We start from the raw sequence: 20,031 nt of genomic DNA, 5'->3' as shown, positions 1-20,031 counted from the left end.
ATATAATATATATTTTCAATATTTTAGCGTTTCCATTCTAATAATTTAAAATTTATTTTATATTTGTTTTTTTTAAATCAATAGATATGCATTGTATATATATATATATTCAAATAGTAATATAATAGATTAAATTAAACTAAAATTTATATTAAAAAGAACCCGGGAAAATCACTAGTATAAAAATAAAATTATAAAGTAATCTAAAATAAATAAATATATAAAATCTTTATTATTTATAAAATATATAAAAATAAAATTTAATTAAAAATATAAAAATAAAAATAAAAATTAATTAAAAAATATTGTATGTCCGTCAAATCGTACATAAACAACAATGTTATACAATGCAAAAGACGGCCAGGGTTTATACAGCGTACATGAATGGGACCGGAATTAGGTAAAATCGGTTCGGTTCTTCGCTTTTGGTTAATTAATGCTCAAGCTTAGCCGAGACCAAATATGTTTGATTCGGTTTGATTGTGAACCCAAAAGAAAACCGGTCGGTCTCTGTATCCTCTGGACCTTGACTTCTCGTCTTCTTTCTCTCCAGATTCTTTCTAGTGTACTCGTTTCTCTGTTTGTTTTTCTCTTTTTCTCTTTCTCACCAGTAACATCTCTAAGCTTTAGTCAGATCCGTGTGTTTGTGTTTGCGTTCGGAGCGGTTCTTAATCTGAAGGAATTATTGCTGTTTCTGTTCACGGAAATGGAACAAAACCGGTATATTTCTCTTTGTTTGAAATCCAATTTTTATACGCTTTTGGTCGGATATCGATTATCTCTGGTCTTAATAAAACTGTAAAGATACGATCCTAAAACCCATGTCTTTAGTTAATTTGTATTTTTATTTTGTTACAGCAAAATTGATGGTGAAAGTTCGAGAACTGAAGATGTTATGAATAAGGATATAATCAGTGAGTTGCCTGAAGCGTTGCTCCTGCATATATTGTCTTATGTTCCAACAAAAGATATCATAGCCACTAGTGTTTTGTCTAAACGGTGGAGATCTGTTTGGAAGATGGTGTCAAAGCTCAGTTTTGATACTGATATTGACCATTTCTCTACAGAGGATGTTTACAGGTTACTGATTTTGCATAAAGCTCCATTCCTGGAAAGTTTGTATTTGTACATTCACAATACAAGTGCTCGTTTGAATATTGGTTTCGTGATTGGAATCGCATTTTCACGCCATGTGCGCGAATTGGTGATGGTTCTCTTCCATGAGGATCAAACGAGAGTAAGGTTTCCGAGTGTGTTGTGTAGCTATAACAATACACTGGAGGTATTAAATCTCAGCCAGGACCTTCTTTTAGACTTTCCTTCTCGGGTTTGTTTCAGTGCCCTTAGAGAGCTGCATCTCTGCCTCGTGATATTCAAAGATGAAGCATCTGTTTGCAACCTTTTATCTGGATGCCCTAGGCTTCAAGATTTGGTGGTGGTTCGAATTGGCAATTCTGATGTGGGGACTTACACTATTGATGTGCCATCATTACAGAGGCTTACCTTGCAAGTGGATGGTAGCCACAATAGAAGTGGTGGTGGTGGCGGCTATGTCATAAATACACCATCTTTGAAATACTTGAACATGGAATGCCTCTATTGTATTGACTTCTGTCTGATAGAGAATGCTCCAGAGCTTGTGGAAGCAAAGATCAATCATGTTTCTGATATAGACAATGAGAACATTCTTGCGTCTCTCACTTCAGCCAAGCGTCTTTCCTTTCTGCCTTTGTATCTGCCTTTAGAGGTAAAATTTTAACACCGCTTTTTTTATCTGCCATTCGGGCAAAACATTGTTTTGTTAGTACTACTGAATGCTTGACTATCTATCCACAGATTAAGTATCCTACCGGCAGCATCTTCTATCAGCTGGTCTCTTTGGAGCTGCATATACATAAAATAAATGGGTGGAATCTACTTTCGTTCATGCTCGATAGCTCTCCTAAATTGCAAATCCTCAAGCTCATAGGCGTAAGCAATTACCACACGTTTATTTCTTATTCATATATTTTGATAATGTAGTATCATACAAATTGCGTTATTATCAGCGATATCGTGAAGAATGTCCGGTGGGGTGGGAATGGAATCAGCCGAAACGTGTGCCAGAATGTCTGTTGCTCCATCTGGAGACACTGGTGTGGACAAGATACGGATGGCAACGAGAAGATGAGAAACAAGTGGCCACATACATCCTCAAGAACGCTAGACAGTTGAAGAAAGCATCTTTCCCCATGGAACAGGAAGAACTGGAAAAGAGTCGTGAGATGCTGAACGGGTTGGCTAGTTTGGACAGAGGGTCGACCTCATGTCATCTTGTGTTCGAATAATCCGAATGATCTCTAGAACGTTTACTGCTATATGTTGGCAAATGGGAAATGTGAAGTTCTCAACATTGGGCTGACAATTGATTGACTGAGCTTGGTAATATTTTGAGCTGTGCTTTTGTGAACGAATATGCACAAGTTTTTCTTAGGTATATGTATTTAGCTGCAGCATAAGGTGCAAATCAGTTATATACTTTTGTCTCTTTAAGAGGGACGCTACTAAGCTTGCTAAAGTATAGAGAGTTGCTGTATTAAATCTGAGTTGTCAAGATAACAATTGGGCTCATCAATTCTCGAGGTACAAGGCTTTTGGAGGCATTTTGCTGCGTTCGTTGGAAATCACAAAGAAAACAATTGCAGGAAACTCCATACATAATGAAGATTGAGTGAATTTATCCCATCGGGCAATAATCAAAATACAAGTTGTGTTCATGATAACACATGCTAATTCTGAGTAGACAAGGTTGAAGGAATCTTCTCATGAGGTCATTTACAGAAAAGTCAAATAAGAACTTATCAACAACAGGCCTGAAAGGAACGGATGAATTGTATGGAAAAAGGAGAAGACTAATTGTCTGAAACTCGGTGAGTGCAAATCATCAGTCTACTCTTGGGATTAATTATATCCTTTAACATTCCTTTTTTTTTTTTTTTTTTTGTAACAAATCCTTTAACATTCCTAATCTGTAAGAATTGTACAAATGAAACAAAATTCGTATGGTTTATACATCGGACTTGAATCCGATTGGAATTAGGTAAAATCGGTTCGGTTCTTCGCTTTTGGTTAATTAATGCCTAAGCTTTAGCCGAGACCAAATATGTTTGGTTCGGTTTGATTGTAAACCCAAAAGAAAACCGGGAAATTTCAGTATCCTCTTTTACTCGACTTCTTGGCTATGTTGTGTGTGTTTTCTTTTCTTTGAGTTCGGAACGTTCTTAATCTGAAAGAAGGAATTGTGGTTGTTTCTGTTCACGGAAATGGAACAAAAACGGTAATGTCTCTTTGTTTCAAAACCCCCCTTTTTTATGGGCTTTGGTCGGAATCCATTTTCTCTGGTTTTAATAAAACTGTAAAGGATTCAATTCTATTTTGTTTGAACCCTAAAACCCAATATCTTTAGTTATTTGATTTTTTTAGTTTGTTACAGCAAAATTGGTGGTGAAAGAATGAATGAGGACATGATCAGTGAGTTACCTGAAGCTTTGCTCCTGCATATACTGTCTTCAGTTCCAACAAAAGATGTCATAGCCACTAGCGTTTTGTCTAAACGGTGGAGATCTCTTTGGAAGATGGTGCCAAATCTCAAACTTTACTTTAATATGGAATATTACTCTTCAGAGGATGTTTACAGGTTGCTGAATTTGCATAAAGCTCCAGTCCTGGAAAGTTTGCATTTGTCCATTGAAGATAAAAGTGCTCGTTTGGATATTGGAATATTGATTGGAATCGCATTTTCACGCCATGTGCGTGAATTGGTGTTGGATCACTACCGTGAGGATGAAACGACAGTCAGGTTTCCGAGTGTACTGTGTAGCTATAACAATACACTTGAGGTTTTAAAGCTCACCCATGACTTTCTTTTAGACTTCCCTTCTCGGGTTTGTTTCGATGCCCTTAGAGAGCTGCATCTTTACCACGTGCAATTCAAAGATGAAGCATCTGTTTGCAACCTTTTATCTGGCTGCCCTAGGCTTCAAGATTTGGTTGTGGAACGATTTAGCAATTTTGATGTGGAGACTTACACTATTGCTGTTCCATCATTACAGAGGCTTACCATAGAAGAGGAATATAATATCTCAGATGTAGATGGTGGAGGCTATGTGATAAATGCACCATCTTTGAAATGCTTGAACATCAAAGGCCTCTGTTTTAATGACGTCTGTCTGATTGAGAACGCGCCAGAGCTTGTGGAAGCAAAGATCGAAGATGTTTCTGATGTAGACAATGAAAACATTCTTGCGTCTCTAACTTCAGCCAAGCGTCTTTCCTTTTACTTTCCCTTAGAGGTAAAAAGTTAACAATGTTTTTGTATCTGCCTTTGGGTTTTTTTTTAGTACTAATGCTTAGTCATCCATCCACAGATTAAGTATCCTATTGGAACCATCTTCTATCAGCTGGTATCTTTGGAGCTACATATACAAGGAACAAATGGGTGGAATCTATTTTCATTCATGCTCGATAGCTCTCCTAAATTGCAATCCATCAAACTCGACAGCGTAAGCAATTACCACAAGTTATTTTCTTTTCATGTATTTTGATAATGTTAGCTAGTATCAAAATACAGCCATATCGCGGAGACTGTCCGGTGGGGTGGGAATGGAATCAGCCGAAACGTGTACCAGAATGTCTGTTGCTCCATCTGGAGACATTGGTGTGGAGAGGATACGGATGGGAACGAGAAGATGAGAAACAAGTGGCCACATACATCCTCAAGAACGCTAGACAGTTGAAGAAAGCAACTTTCACCACAGCGCCCACTGAGTCGAAAATGGAAAAGAGGAGAGAGATGCTCAACGAGTTGGCTAATGTGGTCAGAGCGTCAAAGTCATGTCGTCTTGTGTTCTAAAACAGATGATCTCTAGACTTATATCTTTAGTTCTTTGCTCTTATTTTTTTTTATCAGACTTATGATAAGATTTAGCATCTTAATTACCTTTCTCGTTTTTATGATTCGAAATTCTTATTTATGTGAAAGCTTTGATTCGAGATGCTAAGTATTCTATTTCGTTTATTCCCATGTTCCATGTTTATGTGGTATTTAGTTAGCTACTTGTATGAACGTCATCGGTAATATTTTTATTGAAGACAGAAATGGCTGTGGAAACACTACATCCGGAGATGAAATATATTATCATGAATGAAGCGTGATATGTAGTTACAAAAGAATTCGGCCTTGTTTCAAGATCTCATGTAGATCGTCAATTGTCTTTGCCACGTTCATGCTGTTAACTCTTGACAAATTGATCGATCAGAGAGTTGTGTATTTATTAGTTGGGCAAAATTGATACACCATTGCAACGCAGGCCCAATAAGACTTTATCCAAAGCCTTTGCACATAGTATCTTTTATTTGTTTCTCGTCTTCTCTTTTTTTTTTTTTTTGAAAATAAACCCAAGAGATAACCGGTCGGTCTCAGTATCCATCCTCTTTTACTTGACTTCTCGTCTTCTTTCTCTCCAGATTCTTTGCACTTTTTCACTGTTGTTTCTCCGTTTGTCTTTTTTTTTTTCTGGCTCGCTCACCTCATCCTTTTACTACTAAAAACACAAGTGAATAATGTTGAAGCTAAATCTTCACCAGTAACATCTCTAAGCTTTAGCCAGATTCGTGTTTTGTCTTTGCGTTCGGAGCGTTCTTAATCTGAAGGAAATGAAACAAAAACGGTATTATGACTTTTCGTTCTCGAAATCCAATTTTTATGTGCTCTGGTCGGAATCCATTTTCTCTGGTTTTAACAAAACTGTAATCCTAATTTGTTCGAACCCTAAAACCCAATATCTTTAATTATTTGTTTTTTTGTTTTGTTTTTTCTTTGTTACAGCAAAATGGTCGGTGGTGAAAGTTTGAGAAATGGAGATGCTATCAACAAGGACATGATCAGTGAGTTACCTGAAGCTTTACTCCTGCATATATTGTCTTCAGTTCCAACAAGAGATGCCATAGCTACTAGTGTTTTGTCCAAACGGTGGAGATCTCTCTGGAAGATGGTGCCAAAGCTCGACTTTGAATCTAATATTGAACAGGTGTCTTCAGAGGATGTTTACAGGCTGCTGCTTTTGCACAAAGCTCCGTTTCTGGAAAGTTTACATTTGAACATTGAAAATACAAGTGGTCGTTTGGATATTGGAATCTTGATTGGAATTGCATTGTCTCGCCATGTGCGTAAATTGGAGTTGGATCTCTACAATGATGGTCACAAGACAGTTAGGTTTCCGAGTGTATTGTGTAGCTATAACAATACACTGGAGGTACTCAAGCTCATGTATCACGTTCTTTTAGACTTCCCTTCTCGGGTTTGTTTCAATGCCCTTAGAGAGCTGCATCTTTACTACGTGGTATTTGAAAATGAAGCATCTGTTTGCAACCTTTTATCTGGCTGCCCTAGGCTTCGAGATTTGGTTGTGGAACGAAATAGCAATTTCGATGTGGAGACTTACACTATCGCTGTACCATCGTTGCAGAGGCTAACCATAGAAGAGGATTATAGTAGCACAGATGTTGGTGGTGGAGGCTACGTGATAAACGCACCAGCTTTGAAATACTTGAACATCACAGGCCTCTATTTTATTGACTTCTGTCTGATTGAGAACGCGCCAGAACTTGTGGAAGCAAAGATCAAAGATGTTTCTCATATAGCCAATGAGAACATTCTTGCATCTCTCACTTCAGCCAAGCGTCTTTCCTTTCACTTACCCTTGGAGGTAAAATTTAACACCGTTTTTTGTATCTGACATTTGGGAAAACATTGTTTTTTTTTATGTACTAATGCTTAATTAACCATCTATCTACAGATTAAGTATCCTACCGGTATCATCTTCTTTCAGCTGGTATCTCTGGAGCTGCATATATATAAAATAATTGAGTGGAATCTACTTTCTTGCATGCTCGATAGCTCTCCTAAATTGCAAATCCTCAAGCTCATAGGCGTAAGCAATTTACCACACGTTTATTTTCTTTTCATAGATTAGTATCATACTAATTGCGCTGTTATCAGCCATATCGCGAAGAATGTCCGGTGGGATGGGAATGGAATCAGCCGAAATGTGTACCGGAATGTCTGTTGCTCCATCTGGAGACATTGGTGTTGACAAAATACAAATGGGAACGAGAAGATGAGAAACAAGTGGCCACATACATCCTCAAGAATGCTACACAGTTGAAGAAAGCAATTTTCTCTCAAACATACATCAATCCGAAAGAGCTGAGAAATTTGGAAGAGAGGCGAAAGATGCTCAACGAGTTGGCTAGTGTTGTCAGAGCGTCTACTTCATGTCAACTTGTATTTAAACCAGATGATCTCTAGAATGTTCTATGATGTTTTAGCAAATTGGAAATTCTCAACTTCTTGAATCTTTCAAGAAGTCTAGTGGATTCTTAAGTGGTAAGATTCTGGTGCATTTTGATGATTATTAGACGTTGTTGGGTTGTTGGTAAATGACTGTTGTGACATCTATTTAAGCTTTGGTAATTTGGCAAATGGAACTGAGGCTGATGTTACACTTCTAGTTAAAAGAACATGTGGCTTTTGGTGTTAATTGAGAGTTATGAAGTTAAGAGTTGACTCGGCAATTTTTCGTTGTTCCAAGCCACCCTAGGCTCTAGTGTCTACCTCGGTTGAAAAAAGTTCCAATTGTTACTGGAAAAAACGCTGGTAATTTAAGATTAGTTGTCAAGTCCTTGCGATCGCATGATTTTGTCATAGAAAATAAAGTGAGACAGCTTCGTTTGTTTACGCAACCAAGATTGACATAATATAGAGTTGCCGTATTAAGTCCGAGTTATCAATAGGGCTGGGCAAATAAACCGAACCCGAAAATCCGAACCGAACCCGATCCAATAAAAATGAATCCGAACCGATCCGAACCCGACATAAATAGCGAATGGATCTTGTTTCATGGTATTTCGGGTTATGAGTATTATCCGAACCGAACCCAAATCTAAATAGATATCCGATAGAACCCGAAACATTCAAAACCCTACAAATATCTTGTATCAAACATGATCTCAATTCCTAATATGTATTCAAAATACATTAAGATATACTGAACATATAAAATATTTATCTATTACATGAACGTTGGTGGTTCTATTACATGAAGATTGATGGTTAAATGTGGCCGTTAAATTTTTAAATATATAGATTTAGATTTTGTTTTCATTAAACAATGTTTTACATTTCATGAGAACGTGGTTTTCATTTTATGTTTTCATTTATTTGCTTTTTTTATCAATAACTATATTTCCTTTTCATTTGATTTTAAATGATCATGGTTGATGTTCATTTCTTATTTTTAAATCGATTATACTTATGTTTTTGGTTACAAAAAGGTTCAAATTAAGTATTTGAAACCCAAAAAATCGATTTTACTTATGTTTTAGTTACAAAGTAGGTACAAATAAGATATTTTTAAACTGAATAACCGATTGGGACCCGAACCCCCCGAAAGTACATTGGATTGTACCGGTTCTTTGAAGATTTACTAACCCCGACCCGAACCCGATAAAACCCGAACCGGTCCCGAACCGAACTTTCAAATAATCCAAATGGGGCTGGTTTTGATAAACCCGAAAAACCGAAACCCGAATGGGTAAATCCGAAACCCGATTGGGACCCCGAATGCCCATGCCTAGTTATCAAGTCAAAATTATTAATGAATCCTTATCCAAACGTTACTTTGAAAAAAAAAATTGACTTTGGCTTCAGAAAAATTCTGAAGCCTTAAATGTTTTGGTTTATGCCAAGAGTCTTTCTCTTCAGCCAAGAGTCTTCCCGTGACAAAGAGTCTTTCGTTTTAGAAAAATTCTGAAGCCTTAAATGTAAGAGAAAGACTCTTGGTTCATAAACCAAAACATTTAAGGCCTGAACAGATTTTTTCACACGCTCCTCCCTTACGCGTTTCTCACCTTCATCTGCCGCTAATAGATACTCACGCATGTTCTGTAGCACCTCGGGATTTATTTTACGCCTTCCCGTGACAGTATCCAAGCCAACTTGTTCATCACTCAACACACCAAACAGAAGATCATCTCTCTGTATCATCAGTTCTCTTCTCTGTTTCTCAGCCAACACGTTCCTCCTTCGCTCAGCAGCTTGGTCCCTTCTCTCTTGGATTAACAACGGACACTTATCTTTTTCATGTGTTAAACGTTGGCAATGGTAGCATCTCTTTTGTAATCTCTCGAAGTCGTACCTGATGGTCACCGCATCACTCTTCGGAATATTGAAAACCTTCGTTTTCCTTACAGGACGTGAGACAACAAAAAGATCCGTACTCTCACATAATCATTACTCTGAGCTTTGCTTGGGTCAAAAGCAACAACGTCCACTTTGCCTAAGATATCTGCAAAAGCCTCAATAGCCTCCTTTGTGTAGTGGTTCACCGGAATATTTCTGATCTGAACCCAGACCAATAAATACTTCAAATACTCGTTAAACGTCCACACACGTTTGCGCATCACCTCCTCAAGATCATGTTCATATTTGAATATGAACTGAAACATGGTTGGGGACAGAGCCACACCACGGACTCTGTCATAAACTTGCCACTTTCTTGGCATATCCAGTATCAAGTCTTTCATCCTTTGACAGTCGGGATTCAAAGTTCTACCAATGATACTCAACCTGTTACTCTCCACCGCACTGAATTGAGGTAAGTCCGGCAGATTGACAGGCACATCCTCTTCCTCCAGAGACATAGTCTCAAAAACCTTATTCAGATTCATATTTTGCTCCAAAAACACACAGGAAACCTTCACTTTGCTTATGTGTCCTCAAGAGCCCTAGAGCGGCCAGTAGAAAACCCTAGTATATTCAAAAGGAAACAAGTAATTGACCAAGATTTTCACCCAAAATATAGAGATTTTCTGTTTGTAGAATCACAAAAAGAGGAAAAAATCTCACAAAAGCCCCACTTTCCTTAAAACGATATAAAAGAAAGGGAGAGAAAAATCGCCCAAACTAGGGAGTCCTCAATGTTTTTGTATCAGCCTTTGGGTTTTGTTAGTACTAATGCCTTAACCATCTATTCACAGATTAAGTATCCTACTGGTAGCATCTTCTATCAGCTGGTATCTTTGGAGCTACGTATAGATGACATAAACGGGTGGAATCTACTTTCCTTCATGTTCGACAGCTCTCCTAAATTGCAATCCCTCAAACTCAACAGTGTAAGCAATTTACCACAAGTTATTTTCTTTTCATATATTTTGATAATGTATTATCATACATTCATACTAGTTGCGTTGTTGTCAGTCATGGCGGGGAGATTGTCCAGTGGGATGGGAATGGAATCAGCCGAAATTTGTACCAGAATGTCTATTGCTCCATCTGGAGACATTGATGTGGACAAGATACGGATGGCAACGAGAAACAAGTGGCCACATACATCCTCAAGAACGCTAGACAGTTGAAGAAGGCAACTTTCTCCCCAGCATTTGTCCAACCGAAAGAGCTGGAGAAGTTGGAAAAGAGGCGAGAGGTCCTCAACGAGTTGGCTAGTGTGGCCAGAGGGTCGACCTCATGTGTCACCTTGTGTTCTAATTCGAATGATCTCTGGTACTGATGTTTTGGCAAATGTGAGATTCTCAACTTCTTTCAAGAAGTCTAGTGCATTTTGATTATTAAACGTTATTGGGTTGTTGGTAAATGACTTTTGTGACATCTATTTAAGCTTTGGTAATTTCGAAATGGAGCTGAGGCTATTAAAATTTTATTTTTCTTATTTATTATTTTCCTCAAGTTATTAAGAACAATTTTCCTTCGGATATTTAAACTTATTTTTTTCTTATTTACAAATTTCTTCAGTTAGTTCCTAACATCTTATTTACGGTTTAACTAGGTGTTTTTCCCGTACATTCGAGAATAATCATTTTACAACTAACTATTAGTGTATGTCTTATTAATTTAAAAATTAATATAATAAATAATCGGAAATCCCGGAGTCACATGTATCTAACATATTCATATCTAACATGCTTCAACAAAAAGTTTAAACTAAACCTAATATATATATATATATATATATATATATATATATATAGCTTCACCAAAAAGTTTAAATCAAACCTAAATTATATATATATATATATATATATATGATAAAAAAATCATCAATGTATATATATATGTTTATTATTGCGATAGACTTTTAAAATCACATATATATTAGAAAATTTTTAGAAAATATTTTATACAAATAGTTTTGATTGGCGAATATTTAGTTATAAATTGTTCTATATCTTAATGTTTTATAATAAAAATATTATTTCCAGATAACAACAATATATAAGATTTATCTTTTTTTAATATGTTTTTTTGTCATCTTTTTAAATATGTTTTTTATTTTGATGATTTTATCATATTAGTTTATAATCAATGAGCTAATATAACTTATAATCTAATATATTGATATACGATTATTTTTAATTATATAATAATAAAAATACCTAAAATCATGGAAAATATGACATATAAAATCACTTTTTGATTGATTAATATTTAGTGATAATTGTCCTCGGTATTAATCTCAGATAATAAAAAAATATTATTTTCCAGATAACAAAAATAAATATATGGATTATCTTATTTGTTTAGATTTTTTAATTTTATTTTCATATCTATTACATCATTTTATACTCAATTAAATATATAATAAGTCAAATACCTAAATTATTTTTATTACTGTGATAAACTTTTAAAAGCACTTATAATATTAGAAATTTTTTATACAAATATATTGATATATTAATATTTAGTTATAAATTGTTTTGTACCTTAATGTTTTATAATAAAAAATATTAATTTCAGATAACAAAAAAAAATATATAAGAATTATCTTATTTCTGTAAATATGTTTTTGATGATTTTATCATATTAGTTTATAATCAATTAGCTAACATAACTTACAATATAATATTATTAATATACAATTATTATAGTTATATAATAAATAAGTCATGGAAAAATATGACACATAAACAAAATCAGTTTTTGATTGATTAATATTTATTTATGATTTGTTCTATGTCTTAATATTTTATAATATAAAATTTTATTTTCCAGCGAACAACAAAACATATATATGAGAATTATCTTCTTTCTTTTAAATATATACTTTTGTGATAATTTATAATACTAATTTATAATAAATTATTTAATATAAAATATAAAATATTACTATTAATAGAAAAATCGTTTTAATTATATAATAAGGAGAAAATGAAGTCAATTAATTAATAATATAAAATTTGGCGACCTCGCACTCAGTTTTAATTTGGTGAAAGGAATTGAGTTTTCCAGAGTTGGGCAAGCGTTTTAGCACTGTATCGATTTCTCTTCATGTTCCATCTTCTGTGAATATTTGGACTTAAGAAATTCAAGTTTTCTTCCATGTCTTTCTGGATTCAGACTGTTTTTTGGGCACAGACGATTAGCAATGTAGGCTGATGTATTAGATAATTGCTGGTTGTGAAAATAGGAGATGTAGTTTTTTTTTCTTTCCTAAATTGAAATTGATATTCATAAAGACCCAAAGCCAAAATTACACTACAATCCATAAAACCAAAACCCACTGGCCAAAAAAACAACATATGGCCCAGAAAATAGGAGATGTAGTAATGCTAAACACTAGAACAAGATCCGCGCCTTGCGCGGGGTGAGAGTAATATTAAATTAGAAAGAAGCATTATTAGATATAATATATGCTTACTATCGATGATAATTTAAATATGAATTAAGCAAACAAAATTAAACAATAATTTGTGAGCAATATATTAAAGTAAAAATGAATATTTTAAATTACTATAACACACAATATCATACATTATATATCGTGTATGAAAATTATCAAGTAAGGCCAAATGGCTATTTATGTTTCTATCTGGGTATTATGAAAGGTCCAAACATCCTTTTTTGGGCAATATGTCCAAACATTCTAACCATAGGTTTAAAAACATGCCAACATCCCATTATATATTAAATGAGATGTCATTTTCGCGATTTCTAGTGACATGTCGTTCATATATAAAGTTTCAAGAAATTGTTATAATTTGATTGGTCGAGTGTTTTTATTTTTTATTTATTTAAATTAGATCTAAAAAATTAAGGTAAGTCTAAAATCATATAACATCATTTGCCATATAATTTAAAGAATATTACAAATAACAATTTATGTCAACTAATTCTCGAAATTATAGAAAGATTAATAATGTTTTATTTATTAATTTTAATATTTATAAACTATAGAATATAATGAACGAATTTATATATAAGATAATTATAATATTTTTATACTCTACTTGATGAATTGTATTCGAATATAATTATATAATAACTATTTTCAATATTACAAAATCCAAACATGTTTATTATTATTTTTTAAAACTATTTATCGTTGTTTATAGAATAAATTTATCAGAATATTAAAATAGTTTATAAAATGTTATAAATCATTTATAATAAAATAAATCCTACTATATACTGATTGAGAAGTCACATAAGTGATTTTTTTATTACGTGTCGATCATAAATGAACTATTCAAATTGTTATAATTTGATTGGCTGATGATTTTTAATTTTATTTATTATAATTATAATTTGATTGGCCGATGATTTTTAATTTGATTGGCCGATGATTTCTAATTTTTATATATTTTTAAATTACATAAAATAATAAACAAAAATTTATTTTAATTGATATAATGATTTTATATTCGTATATAAATTCTTATATTTGTATATAAAGTATCATCATAACTATTAATGTCTAATAAATTTCATGCATGCTTTATAAATCATTTATAAAATTATTTATATTGGCTTATCAGATGTTTTAAATTATTATAAGAGCTTCTAAGTAATTTATAAAGCTTATATATTAATTTATAAAATGTATTTTGAAAATTTATTTTATATTAAATGAGAACTCACTTAATTAATTTTTGCTTAGGTGTCTTTGAGTTTTAGAAAAAAAATATTATAATTTGATTTGTTAATATATTTTCTATTTTTATTTATTTATGAGTAAGAAGATCACTTCTAGAACCAATTTTTATCAGTATCCAAACGATATAAATATATTGCATAAAATAATTTATGGTAATTAAATATGTGATTTATATAAAATATATGTAATGCTCATAAAATCATTTTATTACTCAAGTATTTTAAAATATATAAATATATCAAAACAAATTAATTAAGAATAGATTTAGTAGTTTTATATTCCTATGCAGTTGGATATGTGAATATGTAGAGAATGTGTAACAATCATATTGTTTTATCTTTTAATCTTAATAAAGACATATGACTTTAGCTACAAATTATTTAAAAATGAAATGTTTCAATACTACATACCTCTAAAACTAATTTTTATTAAAAACTGAATTATGAATATCATATATAACTAATTTTAGTAAAAAAATTAAATACAAAATATCAACATATATTTAAAAAAGTAATAATCATATTTTTCAAAAATAAATATTTAACAGTAAACACATATACAATTTTTGATTATGAAAAATATCTTAATTTGACAAACTATAATAAATATATTGTTACAAAACATTCAAATCCACAAAATTGCGGACATCCACCTAGTTGTAAATATATTGATAACCAAAATATTCACGGACAAAAAGAAAAGAGATAGATTAAAAAAGCAGAAAAAACAAAGAAAAACCTAAAGGGGATTAGGGTACGAAGAAGACCGATCTTTAACAAACCTACCATCGATGAAGATGATATTTTTAAAACCCAGGTCAGTGTTTTCATTCTGTTCTGCCTTAGCTTTGATTCTCTGATTTCACATGAAATTGAACTGTTATAATTTTGTTTTTCATCGCTTTGGAGAATTCGCTATATGCTTATTTGAACAACAATCATTGATATATATATATATATATATTTCAGTCTTTTCATTTGAATTAGATAGTAATAAGGATTGTATATATTTTTCTCTATTTTCAAATTTATTCTAACTATGGATCAAAATTGATAGTTGTGAAAAAAAAATGAAATATTTTTTAGAGATACGTACTTGGGCTTTACAGAATCACAAATGAAATTTACTACTCTTTCAATAAAAGAAAAGTAATAACAAATTATTGTGGCACTTATTCAAATTTGTTAAATTTTTATCTCAGGTTATACAGCAGTTTACAGAGCAGTTTTCTCTGCCAAACCTTTTGGCCACAAACAGTTTGTAAATAGCCAACCATGATCTCTCGATTCCTATATATAAGGTTAGCTTCTATTTTCTTATAACTTTTGTATTGGTGAAGTATAATTGAAGTATAGAAGTTTAAGTGGTTTATAAGCGTAAGGACAGCCATATATAAACTTAGGTGCAGTTATAAGATAAAATGAAACAGTAATCAGTAGCATAATTGTTTTCATAATATAACATATGAATAAAATATAAAACCAAACATAGGGAAATATAAGTAAAGTAGGAAAGCAACAAATTCTAAGAAAACAAATCCAAATAACTGAAAAACAACAACTGCAATGAATACCGTCTTCTAAAATTCATTGTTAAGAATCCTATTAAGAAAAAAAGTATGTCAGCTTAACTTATTTTCAAATAAGCAACAAAAACCAAACCAGCCATGATAAGAACGTTAAAAGTGGGTACAGTAGGAGAAGTTTTAGAATTGGATGGTAGTGTATAAGCATATAAGAAACACCTTATATAGAGGAACCAATGGTCTGCGATTGTTAATGAGATATGCAAATAAGGAATTGTAATATATGTGAATTAAAGACAAACAAACTAATTGCTGAAATTTAAGATTTGCATACGCATACTATCCTAAAATAGGTTCGTGATGTACCGTATTAATCCAAGATTGGCAGAATTTCAGTAAATGTTACGTCTCTTATATAATTTCAAAAAATCATGATCACTACACAATTTTGCATTAACTATAATTTAGCCAATCATAAAGAACAGTAGGATATTTAAGAAATCAAACGGCAATTAATCTTTTCGTAAGTTAAGCTTATAGATGTGTCTATATTGAATTCAAAATTTACCTATAATTTAGCCAATCATAAATGACGGTAGAATATTTAAGATATGGTATGGCAATTAATCTTCCCGTAAATTAAGCTTATAGATTCGAAGTATTGAATTGAAAAATCCTCAATTATAATTTAATTTGGGTAGGATATTTTGCGTGATGATCAATAAGAATTTTTTTTATTGCATAATCTTTATGAGTATTAAATTAACATAAAGCCCGTATATAGTATTCCTCACAATATAAGCTGCTTAGATAATTGTCCAATATTTCAAAGAAAAATAGACCATTTAACAAATATTGAATACCATTTTTATTTATTTTTCATAATATGAAATAAAGTATTCAATATTACTTATAAGAAATAAGAAATAAACAAAACAAATCCCCTTGCTGAAAAAGATTGAAATTTCAATGCAATTATATATAACATAGAATTTGACTCACAATTAGTCCATATCAAGAATATTGAAACCAAATGTATGACGTACAAATAGACCATATAATAAAGATCTATTAAAAATTATTCATTTTTTCATGATATAAAATGAAGTTAATATATATATTTACCATAAAGAACATATAGCATGAGATTATATATATTTCTTAGAAATAACATATAGCATCAATGAGACCGTAATATATAATATGAGGAGCAATATAAACAAAATGCTTCGATAATTTTTTACGTTTGAGGAAGACGTGTAGCTTTTGTTTGATTATAAGGCTTTTCTCATTGATATGCTATAGTTGATTGTCTACGTGTAGATATATGTTTGATTGGCATGTGATAAATGTAATAAAAGAATATGATATGCAAGTATATAACACTGGCGAACGTTTTATTTTATGGTGAAGCCAGTGGCAGTTTCTGTGAATTGTCTAGTAATCAATGGGTTATATCAAAAAGAGGCTGAGAGTAGCTCTCAAACTGACACATCAGCAATGGCATGCTCGTAAATAAGTTGCATTTTAATGGTATTCTGAAAATTTGCTTGTCTTTTAATAATAAGGGGATTATTATAGACCGTTTTTACTTTTTGGTCTGGATTGCCTCAGAAACTTTTTTTTCTCCTTCCTGATCTGGAAACTACCTACCTTTGTATTAGGGGTGGGCGTTCGGATACCCGTTCGGGTTTCGGTTCGGGTCTATTCGGATTTTGGATTTTCGGGGTCAAAGATTTCAGCTCCATTCGGGTATTTCTAAATTTCGGTTCGGGTTCGGCTCGGATTCTTGCGGGTTCGGTTCGGGTTCGGATAACCCGTTTAAATTATTTTCAAAATTTTAAAATTCATTATATACTTTAAACTTCTCAAAATTTATAAACAAAATAATATATTACATATAAATTTCAATAACATGTGTCAAAGTACCAAAACTTAACATATAAATTAGTTTGATTTGGATATTTAGATAAAAAATCAATATATATTTTATGTATTTTGGTGTTTTGAGTATACTTTAACTATTTAGACATGTACTTTTAACTATTCGTATATATTTTTAAGTGTTTTGGATAATTTAAAAGTATTATATATATTTTAGATGCTTTTTAATATACATTAAATCTACAAATAGTTAAAATATATATGTATATTAATTTATTTCGGATACATTCGGGTACTCAAAATATTTCGGTTCGGATCGGTTTGGTTTTGGTTCTTTAAATACCAAAAATTTGAACTCATTCGGATATTTAATTAATTTCGGTTTGGATTTGGTACTACTTTTTCGGATCGAATTCGGTTCGGTTTTTCGGGTTAGATTTTTTTGCCCAGCCCTTTGTATAAACAAATGCTACCACATCATCCATTAATTTCAAACATTTAATTTTAGTATCCATTAAATCATTTTTTTTTCTCTTTCACAGTAAAATAATGACGACAAGTAAAAGTGCAGTATATATATTTACATCCGATTTTATTTGGGTGAAAAGTCCGTATTCTTACAGAAGGATGCTGCCAAAAAATGAAACGCAGTAAATTAACAAAACCAAAAGTATACTTCCTCAAACAAATAAAAACATTTAATTTTATTGAAAGAAGTAGTTCTAAGCAATAAAAATATCGCATTTGGAAAATAAAATTAATTGAAAAGCTTCAATAGAACTTATAAGACCAATAATTAAATTTTTATTTATTTAAAAATATAAATCAACAACATATACTTTTAAGTAATATAATATATATTTTCAATATTTTAGCGTTTCCATTCTAATAATTTAAAATTTATTTTATATTTGTTTTTTTTAAATCAATAGATATGCATTGTATATATATATATATTCAAATAGTAATATAATAGATTAAATTAAACTAAAATTTATATTAAAAAGAACCCGGGAAAATCACTAGTATAAAAATAAAATTATAAAGTAATCTAAAATAAATAAATATATAAAATCTTTATTATTTATAAAATATATAAAAATAAAATTTAATTAAAAATATAAAAATAAAAATAAAAATTAATTAAAAAATATTGTATGTCCGTCAAATCGTACATAAACAACAATGTTATACAATGCAAAAGACGGCCAGGGTTTATACAGCGTACATGAATGGGACCGGAATTAGGTAAAATCGGTTCGGTTCTTCGCTTTTGGTTAATTAATGCTCAAGCTTAGCCGAGACCAAATATGTTTGATTCGGTTTGATTGTGAACCCAAAAGAAAACCGGTCGGTCTCTGTATCCTCTGGACCTTGACTTCTCGTCTTCTTTCTCTCCAGATTCTTTCTAGTGTACTCGTTTCTCTGTTTGTTTTTCTCTTTTTCTCTTTCTCACCAGTAACATCTCTAAGCTTTAGTCAGATCCGTGTGTTTGTGTTTGCGTTCGGAGCGGTTCTTAATCTGAAGGAATTATTGCTGTTTCTGTTCACGGAAATGGAACAAAACCGGTATATTTCTCTTTGTTTGAAATCCAATTTTTATACGCTTTTGGTCGGATATCGATTATCTCTGGTCTTAATAAAACTGTAAAGATACGATCCTAAAACCCATGTCTTTAGTTAATTTGTATTTTTATTTTGTTACAGCAAAATTGATGGTGAAAGTTCGAGAACTGAAGATGTTATGAATAAGGATATAATCAGTGAGTTGCCTGAAGCGTTGCTCCTGCATATATTGTCTTATGTTCCAACAAAAGATATCATAGCCACTAGTGTTTTGTCTAAACGGTGGAGATCTGTTTGGAAGATGGTGTCAAAGCTCAGTTTTGATACTGATATTGACCATTTCTCTACAGAGGATGTTTACAGGTTACTGATTTTGCATAAAGCTCCATTCCTGGAAAGTTTGTATTTGTACATTCACAATACAAGTGCTCGTTTGAATATTGGTTTCGTGATTGGAATCGCATTTTCACGCCATGTGCGCGAATTGGTGATGGTTCTCTTCCATGAGGATCAAACGAGAGTAAGGTTTCCGAGTGTGTTGTGTAGCTATAACAATACACTGGAGGTATTAAATCTCAGCCAGGACCTTCTTTTAGACTTTCCTTCTCGGGTTTGTTTCAGTGCCCTTAGAGAGCTGCATCTCTGCCTCGTGATATTCAAAGATGAAGCATCTGTTTGCAACCTTTTATCTGGATGCCCTAGGCTTCAAGATTTGGTGGTGGTTCGAATTGGCAATTCTGATGTGGGGACTTACACTATTGATGTGCCATCATTACAGAGGCTTACCTTGCAAGTGGATGGTAGCCACAATAGAAGTGGTGGTGGTGGCGGCTATGTCATAAATACACCATCTTTGAAATACTTGAACATGGAATGCCTCTATTGTATTGACTTCTGTCTGATAGAGAATGCTCCAGAGCTTGTGGAAGCAAAGATCAATCATGTTTCTGATATAGACAATGAGAACATTCTTGCGTCTCTCACTTCAGCCAAGCGTCTTTCCTTTCTGCCTTTGTATCTGCCTTTAGAGGTAAAATTTTAACACCGCTTTTTTTATCTGCCATTCGGG

General features: G+C 32.2%; 4 protein-coding genes across 6 annotated transcripts; all 4 read left to right on the top strand.

Annotated features, from left to right (window-relative positions):
• Window positions 1–510: 510 nt before the first annotated feature.
• Window positions 511–2,614, top strand: LOC108832359 (FBD-associated F-box protein At3g49020-like). The gene is made up of 4 exons (XM_056997967.1): window positions 511–720; window positions 859–1,747; window positions 1,837–1,971; window positions 2,049–2,614. The coding sequence occupies exons 1-4, from the start codon at window positions 707–709 to the stop codon at window positions 2,325–2,327; spliced, it is 1,317 nt and encodes a 438-aa protein (XP_056853947.1). The 5' UTR covers window positions 511–706; the 3' UTR covers window positions 2,328–2,614.
• Window positions 2,615–3,158: 544 nt separating this feature from the next.
• Window positions 3,159–19,245, top strand: LOC108832360 (FBD-associated F-box protein At3g49020-like). Of its 3 annotated transcripts, none has more exons than XM_056997969.1 (4): window positions 3,159–3,316; window positions 3,473–4,331; window positions 4,407–4,541; window positions 19,104–19,245. In XM_056997969.1, exons 1-4 carry the CDS (start codon window positions 3,303–3,305, stop codon window positions 19,110–19,112), a joined length of 1,017 nt encoding a protein of 338 aa, XP_056853949.1. In that variant the 5' UTR covers window positions 3,159–3,302; the 3' UTR covers window positions 19,113–19,245. The 3 variants fall into 3 exon arrangements, with proteins under 3 accessions (XP_056853949.1, XP_018461352.2, XP_056853948.1); XM_018605850.2 differs by lacking the exon at window positions 19,104–19,245 and adding an exon at window positions 4,610–4,974 and having other exon boundaries at window positions 3,160–3,316; XM_056997968.1 differs by lacking the exon at window positions 19,104–19,245 and adding an exon at window positions 4,610–4,974 and having other exon boundaries at window positions 3,218–3,316; window positions 3,463–4,331.
• LOC108832357 (FBD-associated F-box protein At3g49020-like) lies at window positions 5,442–7,454 on the top strand. The gene is made up of 4 exons (XM_018605847.2): window positions 5,442–5,708; window positions 5,867–6,746; window positions 6,837–6,971; window positions 7,040–7,454. The coding sequence occupies exons 1-4, from the start codon at window positions 5,695–5,697 to the stop codon at window positions 7,346–7,348; spliced, it is 1,338 nt and encodes a 445-aa protein (XP_018461349.1). The 5' UTR covers window positions 5,442–5,694; the 3' UTR covers window positions 7,349–7,454.
• LOC130503292 (FBD-associated F-box protein At3g49020-like) lies at window positions 18,728–20,020 on the top strand. Its single transcript, XM_056997970.1, has 2 exons — window positions 18,728–18,965; window positions 19,104–20,020. The coding sequence occupies exons 1-2, from the start codon at window positions 18,952–18,954 to the stop codon at window positions 20,002–20,004; spliced, it is 915 nt and encodes a 304-aa protein (XP_056853950.1). The 5' UTR covers window positions 18,728–18,951; the 3' UTR covers window positions 20,005–20,020.
• Window positions 20,021–20,031: the final 11 nt, after the last annotated feature.

This window comes from Raphanus sativus, unplaced genomic scaffold (genome assembly GCF_000801105.2).
Source record: "Raphanus sativus cultivar WK10039 unplaced genomic scaffold, ASM80110v3 Scaffold0908, whole genome shotgun sequence".
NCBI classification, from domain to species: domain Eukaryota; kingdom Viridiplantae; phylum Streptophyta; class Magnoliopsida; order Brassicales; family Brassicaceae; genus Raphanus; species Raphanus sativus.
This window is presented reverse-complemented; position numbering and strand designations above follow the sequence as displayed.